This window comes from Mustelus asterias, chromosome 19, assembly GCF_964213995.1.
Source record: "Mustelus asterias chromosome 19, sMusAst1.hap1.1, whole genome shotgun sequence".
In the NCBI taxonomy this organism is placed as follows: Eukaryota; Metazoa; Chordata; class Chondrichthyes; order Carcharhiniformes; family Triakidae; genus Mustelus; species Mustelus asterias.
The window spans coordinates 42610544-42627956 of NC_135819.1; the positions used below are offsets into that span (position 1 = coordinate 42610544).

Below are 17413 nucleotides of genomic sequence, written 5' to 3' on the forward strand. Positions count from 1 at the left end.
CAGTCCTCTGGCACTATCCCCGTGGACATGTCAATTTCCCTATTAATTGCTTGCTGTAACTGCATGTTAATTTTCTGTCATATAGGCCGGTTAGTCTTTCTTCGGTGGTCGGTAAGTTAATGGAAAAGGTCCTGAGGGATAGGATTTACGACCATTTAGAAAGATGCAGCTTAATCCGGGACAGTCAACACGGATTTGTGAAGGGCAAGTCTTGCCTTACAAATTTGATTGAATTTTTTGAGGAGATAACTAAGTGTGTCGATGAAGGTAGAGCAGTTGATGTCATATACATGGATTTTAGTAAGGACTTCCAGGTCCATCTGAACACCAAAACTTCCCAGTCTCTCGTCAGTTATAAAATATTCCACTTTTCTGGTTCATCTTCCCAAGGTGGATAACTGCACCTTCCCACATTATATTCCATCTGCCATGTTCTTTCCCTCCCCCTTCACTTAACCTGCTTATATCCCTTTGCAATCTCTTTACATTCCTCTCACAGCTTACTTTCCCAAAAAACTTTGTATCTTCAGCACACAGATTTATTGCACTTGGTTCTCCCATATAAGTAGTTGATATAGCTTATAAATAGCTGAGGTCCAATTACCAATCCTTGTACTCCCTTGCCATGGATGACTTCTTCATTGTGAGATTGTGCATTCAGATATAACGGACTAGATTTTCATCACCGAGGAGACTAGCAGGAGTTGGGAAACTTCCTGGCGTGGCTTGTCCAGCGCGCGAGAAAGTGCCCTCAAAGGCAGCATCTTCAGTGCCAGGGGGCAAGCTGGAGTCAGGCCAGCCAACAAGTTCAGAGGCAGCCACAGGGGGTTACTGAGTGCCGAGGAGCACCTTGGTTATGTGGGATTTCATTCCAGTTAAAATAAAAATGGAAACAAAAACAGAGAGGTACTCAGACACTTCCCATGCCTCATCCACATTCCATGGTCTCTCATGCCCCATATGCTAAGCTATGCCCTTCCACCCAACCTCCCCATGGCCCCTCAGCCAAGCTAATTCTCACTGACCCCACTATACACTGTATAGATCCAATGAACCCTCTAGTGATAGTTTGATGTGTAAACAACAAACTTATTTTTAAAAAAGTAATTCATTCATTGTTCCTTGAGATTCAAATAAAGGAATGGTTCTATGAGGAGATGGCAGATAGTTCCATAGCAGTAATGTCACTGGACTAAGAATCCATAGGCCCAGACCAATGATCTGGGGACATGGGTTCAAATTTCACCAAGGCAGCTGGCGGAATTTAAATTAATTCAATTAATTAAAATCAGTAACGGTGACCATAAAAATCCATCGAGTTCACCAATGTACTTTAGGGAAAGAAATCTGTCAGACTTACCTGGTCTGGTCTACATGCGACTCCAGGCCACACGTTAATGTGTGGTTGGTTCTTAACTGCCCTCTGAAATAGAAACTAGAAGCAGGAATAGGCCATTCGGCCTTTGAAGTCTGCTCCGCCATTCATTTTGATCATGGCTGATCATTAAATTCATTATCCTGATCACCCGTTCCCCCATATCCTTTGATCTCTTTACCCCAAGAGCTATATCTAATTTATTCTTGAAATCAGACAACACTTTGGCCTCAACTATATTCTGTGGCAGTGAATTCCACACATTCACCACCTTCTGGGTGAAGAAATTTCTCCTCACCTCAGTTCTAAAAGGTTTACCACTTATCCTCAAACTATGACCCCCTTGTTCTGGACTCACCCACCATTTAGGACATTCTTTCTGAATCTACCCTGTCTAACTCCATTAGAATTTTATAAGTTTCTATGAGATCCCCTCTCATGCCTCTAAACTCCAGTGAATATAATTCTAACTAACTTGGTCTCTCCTCATATGACAGACCTGCCATCCCAGGAATCAGCCTGGTAAACCTTCGCTATATTCCCTCTATAGCAAGGCTAGCCTTCCTCATGTCAGGGCACCAAAACTGCACACAATACTCTCGGTGTGGCCTCACCAATGCCCTATACAATTACAGCAAAACTTCCCTATCCCTATGCTCAATACACTCAAATCATCTTGCTGTGAAGACCAACATTGCCTTCTTTATTGCCTGCTGTACCTGTGTGCTTTCTTTCAACGACTGATGCACGAGGACTCCAAGGTCTCATTGAGTATCCACCTCGCTCAATTTACACCTATTCGAGTAATAATCTGTCTTCCTTTATTGCTACCAAAGTGGATAACCTCATCTATCTACATTATACTGCATCAGCCATGGAGATGCCCACACACTCAGGCTGTCCCAATCGCCATGAAGCATCTCTGCATCCTCCTCACAGCTCACCCTCCCACCCAACTTTTGTATCATCTGCAAATTTGGAGATAACAAATTCAGTTCCCGCTTCCAAATCATTAATATATAATGTCAGCAGTTAGGGTCCTAACCCAGATCCCTGCAGAACCCCACTAGTCACTGACTGCCAATCAGAAAGACACATTTATGCCAACTCTTTGCTTCCTATCTGCTAACCAGCTTTCAATCCATCTGAAGATATTATCTGCAATCCCATGTGCTTTAACTTTACATAGTATTGTTATGTGAGACCTTGTCGAAAGCCTTCTTTAAGTCTAAAAAACCACATCCACTTGTTCTCCTCGGTCAACTCTATGAGTTACATTCTCAAAAAATTCCAATAGATTTGTCAAGCATGATTTCCCTTTTGTAAATCCAAGCTGATTATACCCTTGCCTTCCAAATGCAGAGTTATGAAATCCTCGATAAGAGTCTCAAGAAACTTTCCCAGTAGCGATGTTCGGCTCACTGATCTATAGTCCCCTGTTTTCTCTCTACCTCCCCTTTTGAATAGCAGGCTTACACGAGCTACCTTTCAATCTGTCGGAACGATTCCAGAGTCCAAAGAATTTTGGAAAATGACCAATGGATCTACTATTTCCAGGGCCACTTCCTTAAGTACTCTAGGATAAAGATTATCAGGACCTGGAGGATTTATCCACCTTCAATTCCATCAATTTCCCCAAAACCATTTCTCTACTAATGCTGATTGCCCTTCAGCTCCTCACTAAAACATATAAATGACCTCGAAAGCCACTCAATTCAAAGGGCATTTCTTATAAAAGCAAACACGCATTCCATGTCAGAAAAATTGAAAGACAGATAAGTTGACTATTTTAGATAGTTGTTGTATAGAAGCATCTGCAGTTGTGTGTCCACACCCAATATTTGATAAAGAGGCAAGGTGTAAGTTTAATGCATCAGCCAACTGCACAATGGAAGTTATATGGGCCACAATGGAATCAATCCATGTCACATACATTGGTAAAGAGAGATACACAAGACCCCATTGAAGTGTTTATACATAGCATCACAAATTTGAGTACAAATTAGGCAATGCAACATGACTAAATACAACACAGCCAATAGGAGAGGCTATCAGGAGCCATCGAGCCCTTGCTCATTGCATCCGTTGCTCGAGCACGTTGTAGATCTTTCTTCTCTCGGAGGGAGCTTGGTATTATTCACAATGGGGAAATTGGCAGTAGCAATAAGGTTGCTAATCCTTTTGGGCTCGCCAGATGCCCTGGTAGTAGCAGACGCAATATCAGGAATTAGAGGGGGTGGTTCGTCTTGAGGTGGTTCTTGCAAGCCACTGTGGGCAGCCAGCAACTGGTCGGCATGGCATCTCCAAACCAGTTCACCTCAGTTTGGACCATGTATAATACGGGGCCAGTTTGAAACAAGACAATTGCAGGTACCCACTCTCCCCGTGTTGTGTAGCTATGTGCCAATGCTCACTGCCCTTGGTGAAACAAGCATCATTTAGCACTCATTTCTCTCCTGGTTACTTGCAACTGTTGGTTTTGTTCTACTATCACTGTTTTCTCTTGGGGTAATAAAGATCAAATGTCATCCTTAGCTTCCTCTTCACGAAAAGCAACGCGGATGAACTGGGTGGTTACATGTGTAGTACTCCTGTAGGATGACACAAAGCTATTAAGAAGTTGGGTTAACAATCCTTGGTCTTGCGAAGTTTTCGGTACACGTTTCTGCTGATATGTGGTCTCGGGGATGAAAGATATGACGGCATCTGTGCCAATTTCCATTTTGACCAGTATGATTTCCCCTTGAATTGAATACACGTTCAATCTTAGCTCCTCAATGTACTCCTGAAGCACATCTTCCTGACTTCCTGTCAGCCAGGTTTAAAAATTATTTTTGCTGAATTTGTCATATTCCTCTTTTTATGCACATCTGGGTTCTTTTCAAGGAACCCTGATCCCTTCCAAAAAGGTCCTGCAACATTGCCACAATTTTGCACCGACTGCTTTCACTCATCCAGTGAATGGTCTGTTCTGGTACATGATCCAATGTGGTACATTGGTCGCACGCCTGTAGTTGGGTAGGTTTCCTCTGGGTGGCACCCATCCTATGGACTCATGCTGGTTTCCGATTGTGAAGCCTCTCCAGCTGCGAGCACAATCGAGACTGCAATTTGCAGAGCTGTTCTTCAGCTCACAGTATGCTCAGAGATCAAGTGTTACTGGATTGCCTAATTTCTTCACCCACAGACCAAACAATCTAGCAGAACGTCATCCAATGATTCACCAAACTCTCAATATTCGGCAAGATGCTTAAAGGAAGCTATAAACTGTGGCATATTCCCATCCTCAAATTGATGTAGAATCATAGACACCCTACAGTGCAGGAGGTGGCCATTAGGCCCATCAAATCTGCAACAACTCTCCAAAAGAGCATCCTCCCCTGGTCCCCGCCTCGGCCCTGTCCCCGTACCCTGCACATTTACCATGGCTAATCCACCTAACCAGTACATCTTTGGACTGTGGGGGGAAACCAGAGCACCCGGGAGAAATCCACGCAGACACAAAGAGAACGTGCAAACTACACGCAGTCACCCAAGATTTCTTCGATGAAACCTGAACCGTTCCGCAATAACCAATGGTTTCGGTAAATAATGTTCCTCGAGGGCTTTCATCAATTGCTCGAGGGTTTTGGTACCAGATGGCTTTGGCTGGACAAAACTGCAGAGTAACCGAAAGGGTTTACTTCCAATAGTTCTGAGAAAGGTTGGGACCATGAGTTGTGGTGGAATTTTATTTGCCTGTACATAATAATGGAACCTTTCTGCATAGGAGCTCCAACATTCGAGTTCCTCATTGGAAGAGCTTATGGCGCCAAAATGACTCGCCATTTTCCTCGGGGGTTGAGGGGAGCTATGCAGTACCCCTCTCGGTGGCTTCTCTTTCGTTCAGTTAAATTGATAATTGGAGTATTTAACCGGATTTCCACAGCGCAGGAGATTTAGGCATCATATAGTGATTAGTTCCCGGACTATTGTTCTCCTCACTTGTTGTGTGCAAGCTCCGTAGCTTCCCCAACCATGTGCACAGATTGTATCGCCTGGGGCTTACATGCTTTGTCCTCGGGTAAGAAGTCATGATTTTTTTTTCTTGATGCGCCTTTGCCCCTGACTGGCACCCTTGACTTTGTCGCGGATTCTACCCAACGTCCAGGTTTCAAGCCATTTTTAAAAAAAATACTGTCATTCTTTCTTTTGTGATCCCACCACATCTCCAGCTTACTTGTTATGCTGCCCGAGCCCGAGGGGTGCGGAGACCGATTCCATTTAGGTGGCCCATGAAGGTTTTAATAGAAACAGCAAACCTTTTTTTTTAAGGTGTGCATGTTATAGGCTTCAAATCCCTAATTGCCGACTGTCTATGGAGGACCCGATAGTGTCACGGGGTGACTATGTGACCGTCCTCTTAAAAAAGCCATGCCACACACACCAACTCCCTAAAGACATAGCAGTTTTAAATTGAATTTCTCGTTGTCCACACAGAGCAACCAATGTTGCAACTGGCTTAAAAAAATCAGAACCAGAAAGTTTCAATCTTTCTAATGTTGGTCCGTCAGTGAAAATTTCACTGAGTTGCTGCACCGCTGCTTCCGATCTTTGGGCAGCTTTGTGGGTCTGATTTTTTTTAAACGTTCGCCAGAATACTGAAGTTGCCCCGAAGGGCAGCAACTCCTCTTGCTTGATTAAATAGTAAGTGAAACCTCTGCAATTTTAGAGTTGAACAGATGTGGTGTTTGTGGGCAAGGATGGAAGGAGAGGAAGGTTAGAGGGGAGGTTCAAGAAAGATTGAAGGGGAGATCTAAATACGGGTTGGGGAAGGTTACAGGGGTATTAGTGGGGAGGTTGGAGTGGGGTTAGCAGTGTTGGGGGAAGGAGGTCAGAGTGGGGTGAGGGTTGTGGGGAGAGGTTTACGTATGTGTTGGGGGAGTTTAGAAGGGGGTGGGGGCTACAGAGTTGAACTGTTCTGTAAATGCAGTGACTTCTTTGCAGCATTTTTCCAACATCAGTTGATTGCTCAGTGCCTCCAATTTCACCATTGTTATAGTCATTGTCTTTTGCATTCAGGTGTAATGAAAGAAAGAACCACATTTATACAGCATCTTTCATGATATCCCAAATCACTTAACAGCCAAATAAGAACCTCTGAGTTATGACCACTAGTATAATGTAGATAATGTTACTAAAATGGTACCAAACAGCCTATGTCTGCTCACAATACATATGTTTGTATGTCATCGTGGGATGGAGAAGATGAACTAAGCTGGATGGCCTTTGTCACCCATAATTACCTTGTAAAGAGAGGGTGGAATCATGACTGGAGTTCTGTGCATTTTGTTGTTAACGAGAGTTAAATATGAGCAGGATTTGTCGGATGAGATTGCCAGGGCAGAAGTATGTAATGGGCTCACAGTGAACCTGTTTTACACTGCACACAATTCACAGGATTATTTTCCATTGACTTCTATCTTGTTCCTTTGTTTACTCATTTATTATTCCACTCATTCTTGGTGATTTTTGAGTTTTTTTTGAGGTATTAAGATAGTGTGAGAAAGTGGTGTTGCATACTCGATGGTGAAAATATATTGTAGCAAGAAGCATCAATCAGCAGTGCTTTCAGGCTTGCTGAGCAAGAAAACACATTTTTGAACCATTCAGTCTTGGTGCACTGGCCTCTTAAAAGTTGTATTGCACAGAGACACCTGAGGGCTCCATTGCTTCTCAGTGAAGACTGATGATGCTCAATCATTGCATTACATTGCTCAGGAGTCCTTTGATCTTTTCACCCAGTGAGATTACTGACAAAATAGAATCCAATTATATTGAATATCATGCACCCAAGCAGGAGAAAGCCTTCTACTTTTACAGAATAGAAAAGATCTTGTGCAGTTCATCCGAGTTGCATGTATTGAATTTTTCCCCCAGATATAAATTTGTCACAGTGCCCATTTGGTGCAATATGCAGAACATGTTAATGGGACGGCACGGTAGCACAGTGGTTAGCACTGCTGCTTCACAGCGCCAGGGATCCGGGTTCGATCCCCAGCTTGAGTCACTGTCTGTGTGGAGTTTGCACATTCTCCCCATGTCTGTGTGGGTTTCCCCCGGGTGCTCCGGTTTCCTCCCACATTCTGAAAAACGTGCTGGTTAGGTGCATTGACCCGAACAGGCACCAGAGTGTGGCAACTAGGGGAATTTCACAGTAACTTCATAGCAGTGTTACTGTAAGCCTTACTCGTGACTAATAAATAAACTTTACTTTATTGAGGACTAAGGCCGTCACCAAAATCAATGTTATTCCCTGCACGGTGTAAAAATGGGATAGTTTACAGTTAAATTAATATAGCACAATGCTGTTAAAGTAAAATTTGTACTTCCTGGTTTGTTTACTAGTTATGGTGGGATCACCTATAGATGTACACAAACTAACACTACAATATGTCATTGCTGCTTTCAATATTAATGGCCCATACTTCATATATATTGGATGATACTTGCAACAAGATGCCAACTATAGGTGTCATCATTTTACTCAGATCTTTCTGTGATTGGTTGGTGAATTGATTGGTGAATCTTGAAACGGGTAAAATATATCACGCATATTTGGGCGACATGGTGGCACAGTGGTTAACACTGCTGCCGCAGTGCCAGGGACTTGGGTTCAATTCTGGCCTTGGGTCACTGTCCGTGTGGAGTATACATATTCTCCCCGTGTCTGCGTGGGTTTCCTCTGGATGCTCCGGTGTCCTCCCATAGTCCAAAGATGTGCGGGTTAGGTGGATTGGCCATGCTATACTGCACTGGTGTCAGGGGGATTAGCAGGGTAAATATGTGGGGTTATGGGGATAGGGCCTGGGTGGGATTGTTGTCGGTGCAAGCTCGATGGGCTGAAAGGCCTCCTTCTGCACTGTAGGGATTCTTTGATTCTCAATGATTGAGGTGGAGAGTTAAAGTGGCGCGGATGGGAGAGGGGGGCTCTGGTGAAGGAATAAGGAGTCTGGAAACAGGAGAAGCACCAGGGCCCACAATTTCTTTCCCTTACCTTAATAGTCATCACAAGAGTGTTTTAGTTATACACACTGGAAAATTTTCATGTGATATTTTTCCTCCTCTCCAAAAAGTAGTACAGCTCAAAATAGGGACCATTTAAAGAAGTCTATGTATAACTCCCAAATTTAGATTTGTACAATTGTTGGCTGTTGCAATGACAGAAAATGTATCAAGCTTGCTGCACCGGAGTCACAGGTGGACAGTGTGGTGAAGAAGGCATTGAGCATGCTTGGTTTCATTGGTCAGAACATTGAATACAGGAGTTGGGACATCTTGTTGAACTTGTACAAGACATTGGTAAGGCCACACTTGGAATACTGTGTACAGTTCTGGTCACCCTATTATAGAAAGGATATTATTAAACTAGAAAGAGTACAGAAAAGATTTATTAAGATGCTACCGGGACTTGATGGGTTGAGTTAGAAGGAGAGGCTGGATAGACTGGGACTTTTTTCTCTGGAGCATAGAAGGCTGAGGGGTGATCTTACAGAGGTCTATAAAATAATGAGGGGCATTGATCAGCAAGATAGTCAATCTCTTTTCCCAAAGGTAGAGGAATCTAAAGCTGGAGGGCATAGGTTTAAAGTGAGAGGGGAGAGATACAGAAGTGTCTAGAGGGGCAATTTTTTCACACAGAGGGTGGTGAGCATCTGGAACAAGCTGCCAGAGGTAGTAGTAGAGGCAGGTACAATTTTGTCTTTTAAAAAGCATTTAGACAGTTACATGGGTATAGAGAGATATGGGCCAAATGCAGGCAATTGGGATTAGCTTAGGGGTTTAAAAACAAAAGGGTGGCATGGACAAGTTGAGCCGAAGGGCCTGTTCCCATGCTGTAAACCTCTATGACCTATTTTGATACCCAGAATATGGATTTGTATTGGTTTGGCATTGACGATTGAGATGGCGGAATTGGTGAAAAGGCAGGATTGCTACCAAAAAGCCCAAATACCTACCTGTTCACAGACTTTTTTTGCAGCAGCCTCTGACAGCAGCCCATCAGGACAAGCCCACCAACAGAGTTCCACAGCAGCCCTAGCAGTTTATGACCCCAAGATTTAATTTCACAATCCTATTGGAGATCAAGACCCATAGCTTGGGAAGCCCTGGCTTAGAAGGACAAAGGCCAAAAGTGCATGGAAGCACCACCACCTCCAAGTTTCTCTCCAAAGTCACGCACCATCCCTACCTGGAAACATATTGACATTCCTACATCAACGCAAGGTCAAAAGGTTGGAAAGTTTCTAACATCCCATGGGACTACCTTCACTACACAGGGTGAGGTAGTTTAAGAAAGCAGTTTACCACTAACTTTTCAAAGGCAATTAAGAGATAGGCAATAAATTCTGGTCTTGCCAGCAGTGCTCACTTCACATGAATAAATTATTAAAATGTGAATGATAATCTTTGCAGCCAAGTGTTTCAACAAGATCTCTCAAGCCACTTATTCTGAAAAATAGCCATTGAATTTACTTCTGGATAACTAGTTTGTTGAAGATGAGATCTACAGTATAAATTATAAATTCAGTGTGCGTATAACATCACGCTTCATTGGAATATCACATTTCATCCATTCTCCTGTGTCAAAACATAATCTGATATCAACAATGGAAATGTCAGCATGTGTTCCTGATTTGCAGTTTAATCTGATGATGATATATTGCCTGTCCAAACACACATTGTCTAATTTTGCGTTTGTTTCTGAACTAATTGGAGCACTAACCACATCAATGAGTCCTCTAATCAGGTTATTAACATTGTGAGTAGTTACACAATCATGGGTCCAGGGTCAGTATTCTCTTCTGCTAGAGTCAAAGATTACAGTATCAAATTTATTATGAATCTTCCAGACAAGTGATTCTGAAGACTAGAAATTGGAAGCCCATGTATAGATTCTTAATGATCCTCCATGTCTTTGAACAGTGGACAATGTTTTGCAGAGATCACTGAGCAATCCAATTCAACTATGTAATTCTAATGTAGAATCTGCAATCATGACCTGGGTTCGATTCCCGGCTTGGGTCACTGTCTGTGTGGAGTTTGCACATTCTCCTCGTGTCTGCGTGGGGTTTCTCCGGGTGCTCCGGTTTCCTCCCACAGTCCAAAGATGTGCGGGTTAGGTTGATTGGCCATGCTAAAATTGCCTCTTAGTGTCCTGAGATGCGTAGGTTAGAGGGATTAGTGGGTAAATATGTAGGGATATGGGGGTAGGGTCTGGGTGGGATTGTGGTCGGTGCAGACTCGATGGACCAAATGGCCTCTTTCTGCACTGTAGGGTTTCTATGATTCTATGTGGAACCTGACAGCAGATAGAGGATAATATATATATTATAAAGTCATCATAGTCCCAGAAGACCACAGTTTGCTCCCCGCATTGAGGGGAGAGCTGACTGGTGGTGATTTAACCTGAGCATCACCACATCTCAAGCGAGAGGTAAGACTGAGAAGGCAGGCCTTCATGAATAAGCTCAGCTGGTACAGAAGTTAAACACACGCTATTGGCGTCACTGTGCATCACAAACCAGCTGTCCAGCTAACTGACCTAACCAACTCCCCATACACCGTACACCCCCCCCCCCCCCCCCAACCCCCATGATATATATGCAATATACTGGTCGAACCCTGCATCATACAGTCCAGTGGAAAATTGAAATAGCTTTAACATTATCCAACTGGAGAGATAAGATGCCACAAGAACATAAGAAATAGGAACAAATTAGGCTATTGGGCAGCTTTGCCATTCAATAACATTATGGTTGATCCCGCAGCTCAATTCCTAATTCTTGCCTGACCCCCATGACCTTGATTTCCTGAGAGACCAAAAATCTTTTCATTGCAGCCTTGGCTAAAGTCAAAATGAAGCATCCAGAATCTCCTGGGACAGAGAATTCCAAAGCTCACAACACTCAGAAGAGGGTTGGCACAGGGGTTATCACTGCTGCCTCACAGAACCAGGGACCTGGGTTCGATTCCTGGCTTGGGTCAGTGTGGAGTTTGCACATTCTTCCCATGTCTGCGTGGGTTTCCTCTGGGTGCTCCAGTTTCTTCCCACAATCCGAAAAATGTGGTTAGGTGGATTGGCCATGCAAAATTCTCCCTCAGTGTACCTGAACAGGTGCTGCAGTATGGCGACTAGGGGATTTTCACAGTAACTTCATTGCAATATTAATGTAAATCTACTTGTGACTAATAAATAAAATTTAACTTTAAGAAGTCTCTCCCTATTTCAGTCTAAAATTATCAATCCCTTATCTTGAAACTATGCCTCCTGGTTCTAGATCCTCCAGGCAAGTCAAACAACCTATCAGCATCCACCCTGTCAAGCCTTCTCTGAATCTTTTAAGGTTCAACGAGATCACCTTTCTGTCTTCCAAACTCCAAAATGTATCGACCCAATCTACTCAACCGTTCATCACAGTGCAACCCTCTCATCCCAGAAATCAACATAACGAACCTTCACTGTAGCAGCTCCGAAATAAGTACATCCTTCCTTCGATGAGAAGATCAAAACTGTGCAGGTTATGCCATGTGTAGTCTCAGCAAACCCTGCACAATTGATAGCAGAACTTGCTTAAACTTCTACTCCAGGCCCCTTGTAATGAAGACCAACATGCCACTTGCTTTTCTTAATGCTTCCTGTAAATATATGCTAATTTTCTCTTCAATTTTGATTCGATTTATTATTGTCACGTGTATTAGCATACAGTGAAAAGTATTGTTTCTTATGTGCTATACAAAGCTTATCGTTCATAGAAAAGGAAACGCGAGTGCAGAATGTAATGTTACAGTCTTAACTAGGATGCACAGAAAGATCAATCTCAATGAACATTAAAAAGGTTCCCACCATTTAAGAAATGTTCTGCTGTTCTATTCTTCCCAACCAAGTGAAGAACCTCATATTTTCCCAACACTGTATTCCATCTGCTGCTTTGTTTATCACATGCCTAATCCCAGTATATCACTTTGAAGCCTCTGTGTCCTTTTCATAGCTTACTGTCCCACCAGCATTACTTTGTCAGCAAACTGGGTACATCATTCTCTGTCAATTCGTCTTATGTCATTAATATAGACTATAAATAGCGGAGGCCACAGCAAAGATCCTGGTGGTAATCGACTGGTTACAGCTTGTCACATCGAAAATAACCAGTTTGCCACGCCTCTCCACTTCCTACCTATTAATTAATCCTCTGTACATGTTAACATGTTACTGAAAGCCCCTTGAGCCCTCACCTAGTATAATAATTTTTACGCCTTTTGGAAATCCATATATTACATCCACATTTCCCTTTATCTACTTTGTTATATCCTCAAAAACTGTACTGAATAACACATGATTTCCTTTTCACGGTGGCACAGTGGTTAGCACTGCTGCTTCACAGCTCCAGGGTTAGATTCCCAGCTCGGGTCACTGTCTGCGTGGAGTTTGCACATTCTCCTCGTGTCTGCGTGAGTTTCCTCCGGGTGCTCCGGTTTCCTCCCACAGTCCAAAGACGTGCAGGTTAGGTTGATTGGCCAGGTTAAAAATTGCCCCTTAGAGTCCTGAGATGCGTAGGCTAGAGGGATTAGCGGGTAAATATGTGGGGGTAGGGCCTGGGTGGGATTGTGGTCGGTGCAGACTCGAAGGGCCGAAAGGCCTCTTTCTGCACTGCAGGGTTTCTATGATTCTATGATTCTTAAACCATGCTGCTTCAATCTCACCTTCTAATGATATTCAAAGTGCCCAATTCCAGTATTTTCCTGATGGGTGCTTTTAGGTTAACTAGCCTGTTGTTCCCTGTTTTTCCTTTCTCTCTCCCTGCCTTCTTGAACATTTCATTTGCTTCCTCCTAAACAACTGGGACCGTTGTAGAATCTAGGGAATTTGAAAGATCACAACCAATGCCTCCACTATCTCAACAGCTACTTCTTTTCTCACTGTCGTGCTGTCATAAACCTTTCAGAAAACAACTGTTCCATCTGAGAGACCAGGTATATCTTCCAAATTTTCAACTGGTCTGTCAGATTAAAACCATGAGAGAAAGTCTGTCTATATGTACATTATCAATGCCTTTCCAAGAATCATTTAATTCATATAGCTTTCACATTGATAGCAAGAGTACCAAGAGTGTGAAATAAAGTTGCAACAGTTAATTAACTTCTCATTCTCATTGTTTGTACATACAAGAACGTAGCTGGTGGTGTATGCTTAAAATGATACAACACACATTGCTCAAATGCACAATAATGCAGTAGTATTGTCTAATCAACAGTACATTAAAAATGCTCTATTTTAATCCTTAATCTTACCTTGAAGTTTAAGCTGGAAACAACAACCTCTCCACTTGGGGTAATAATTGGGACATTTTCACACACAATTCCCACATCGACGTCAATAACTTGCCCTGACAGGTAAAATAAATAATGAAAGAATTGTTCAAAATAATTCAGAAAACCATTCAGACCATTATGCTTGTATCTCATTAACCGTGCTGGACTTGGCTTCAATACCCCTTGCAGTGAAGTATTTCATATCCATATCATTCCTTGTTTGAAAAATTCCTACTAATCACCCCCTTTGTTCTTTCAGTGCTAACCATGTCTCCTTTTTTTTAACCAATTTATCAACCAATTAAATAATCTTTCAGTTTCTTAAACATTTGAATAATTTAGCACATGTCACTACAATTTTCTTTTACCTCCATCTCTTTGATGGATATGTTTTTAGAAAACTTCCCACCACAGCTTTGCTTTAATCCCTCATATCACTCTTGTGAATCCCATTCTATCTTTTTCATTAACTGATAAACATATACATGATGTGGTATCCAGAACTGCATAGGATTACAACTGCCATCTAACCAAAGCCATCGAGAGGTTCCTCATAATTTCTAAGCTTTTGTACGAAATTCTTCAATATTTAAAATTCAATATCTAATTTGCCTTGATATGCCAGCTTTCAATGCCCCCCCCCCCCCATTTTTAAAGGTCAGTTTGTAATTAGAAATTGCACTGTTCCTCTTCCACTGAAAATTGAATTTTAAGCGAATAATTACAGGTTCTTCTTTTTTTTCCTCCATATTGTACTTCTTCACATTTGTCTGTTAAATGATATTCGCTGGTTCAAAGATGGACATCTTGCCATGAACTTTTGCATATGGCCATCGCAAATAGGAATTTGCATTGCAAATGAATGCTAAGGGAAAAGCGGTTTTGCATTTACTGTGCATGTGATATTATATGGGGAGGAGGTCAAGGGCATTGGTGAGTTCACATTTCAAAGACAAAATTAAAACTTTAACTTTCAAGACATCCACTTCCAAATTCAGTCAGATCTGGCAAATAAATGGCTAACCCAGTTGTTTTTCATTCCATTCAAGTTTGCATCCCCTGAACATAAAGGAGCAAAGATGAGGAGGGGTCTCAGGAGAAATGGCGAAGGTTAGAGAGAGCAATGATTTTAATGGGGGCGAGGGCACCAAAGGTGGTGAGGGCATGGCTGAGCAGTTCAGCAGCTGCAGAAATCTCCTGAAGAATGGCTGGCCAGTTGGGTTTTGAAGGTGAAGTAATGAATGAATTGAGAAGGAACTTATTCTCAGGGTTGACACCAAAGGCAGAAGGGTTGGAGAGGGTGGTGGTGAAAGAGTGATGTTGATGGGAAGCAATGCCATTAAGAGGTCCCCTCTGTCAATCCAATATCCTCCACCACCTGCACCTCCCCCCACCCCCAATTTCCTGACCTTTGTCAAGCAGATAGAAGAGAACTGGCAACAGGGAGGAAACATGCCGAAGGACACATTCCACAGTCTCTGGCCAGACACATGTGCAGCCTCAATATCATGTACTCTTGCACATCTCTAATTGCAAGGGGGAAGGGGGAGGAAGCATGGGAGGAATGGGGTGTTAGTGATGTGTGCTGCTGAGACTTTGATTCATTCTCCAGACATCATGCCAGCAATTGCAGTGATCAGTTTACTGAGGCTAGCACAGGAATTATGTGGAATATCTCAGACATGTATGAGAGGCATTAAAGCTAAAATTCAAGGTCATCGTTCAAAAGCAAATTACTGGTAACACTAGTGGGAAAATATATTCAGATTAGCAATTTAATTCTTACATATTTGAATTAAAATATTCACAGATTTTAAATTCCTAACACAGATCTGAAACCTAATATTTTGTTTGAACACTATGGCCACTTATTACCTTTTTGTTCCAAATGACCTTCAATGTGTAATCCATGTTTAATCACTTTGTTGCAGTCAGTTTCAATTTCCTGATTGATCATAGATCTCTTATATATTCCCCTCTGAACTTCGTCAAAAACAGAAAATAAGTTGTGCACTCGAGCTGTGTAGCCTGCCAATTCAGTGATCTACCAAATTAAAATAAGAGAAAAGAATCAACACAGTCACTTTCTCATTTGGACAATTTTAAATACAGTGCATGATTTAATGAAGAGTTTTCTTTGTTTCTGGATCCACAGGGGAAGAAATTTGTCTGTGTACTGCCACATCTGGCAATGTTGCACAGACTTGCATCGATTCCTGCAGGCTGGTCGCTCCATGATATTGAAAAGTACACATAAAATAATACTTCAAGATAAAGCCACACAAATGACTTTTCTCCCATGTACTAATAACATTTTAACTAAATTTATACATGCATTTTTCTGTGAGCTGAGTTGCCTGCAGGGAAATGCAGTGAGTCATGGGCCTAGATCGTCTCATCAGGATTGGTAACCCAATAATACTGCTTATTTCTTCTGGGATCTTCTGATTAGAAATAGGCAGCAGAGCGTATCAAGGGCAAGCCCAATGAGCGCATTGAAGTAGGGGGAAGCAGAGGACATGACAGCTACTTCTGTGCAAGGGGGCATATTCAGGTAAGCTTTTAAAGATCCAGTTTATGAGTGAATAAGTAATTGTGTGAACGAGTAAGTGGATGGACGAGTGAATGAATGGCTGAGGTGGGTGAGCAGGTAGTTGGGTTCAGGGAATTGTAGAGTTACACAGCTTTTAAGACCAGGTTTTAAACCGTCTAACATTTCCAGGACCAGTATACAGTTCAGTCCCATGCATCCAGCCTAAGCTTCCATCCTGAGCTCAGGGTCGGAGACATTCATGGAAGGTCCTGGACAGCAGGGACACAGCACGTTGGAAATGTAAACTTTCTGGGAAATTCCTACAGATGTCCGCACGTCAGGACTTCCACTGGCATCTGACGCACATCTTCCAATGTACATTCCATCGCCAATGATACAAAGACAGGAAGGTTTGGGCAATGTATACATAACATTTACTGTTTCAGCTTGGGAACTATGACTAAGTTTTTTGAGACTTGACTCATAAGATTTAGTTGGTCCTTTTAAAATAAATATGGATTATTAAGACTAAGTTAATTGCATTATCCCTGTGAGCAATAATTTATCCATTAATGATTTTTTGTTTTTTTAAACACAAGCATAAAAGTAAATTATCAGCTACTCAAAAAAAATGTTTGCAAACATATTATTGCCATGGTGTCATAGTATTATTACACAAACAATTAGCCAATGTGTTAGTAATACCAAAAAAATGTGCAGAAGAAATTCAGGACATTGATAGATATCTAAAGGTAATATTCCCAGCTTCACTGCTTATATAGTTTTAGGCATAAGGCAGTTCTTTCATTGGACGAGTGAAAATAAGTTACACCTCAAGGACATTGGCATTAATTCAACTAAATATCAGTCTTCACACTTGCAAGTATTTTTCTATTGAAACAACTTGTGGTGTTATAAGATAACAAGCATAGCTATGTTTTAAACACAAATGGTTGTAGAATGATTAATTCCATCATTATGACATAACTTTTACAAAAGACTAAATGTGAAATAACATATCAAGCAAATAGTGTTTTTGAACCCAAATGATGTTATAAATGAAAGTTTTGAAATGCTACAAACATAACAAAATACACAAACATCTTGAAGTTAGTCTTTCTCACTGATGCTTGTGCCACTGCAATTTTTTTGTCAAA

The 17413-nt window shown here is 41.9% G+C and overlaps 1 protein-coding gene across 6 annotated transcripts in view; it reads right to left on the bottom strand.

Annotated features, from left to right (window-relative positions):
* LOC144507909 (ATP-binding cassette sub-family D member 2-like) overlaps positions 1-17413 on the bottom strand; it is a 98974-nt gene that overhangs the window by 49963 nt on the left and 31598 nt on the right. For all 6 annotated transcript variants that reach the window (XR_013500163.1, XR_013500162.1, XR_013500164.1 and 3 more), the window contains 2 exons: positions 15599-15767; positions 13703-13797 (listed from right to left, as the gene is read on the bottom strand). Coding sequence is in view for 3 of the 6 variants with exons in the window: in XM_078235394.1 (XP_078091520.1) it covers positions 13703-13797; positions 15599-15767 (264 nt within the window). In the remaining 3 variants the exon portion in view is untranslated. The remainder of the gene's footprint in view (positions 1-13702; positions 13798-15598; positions 15768-17413) is intronic.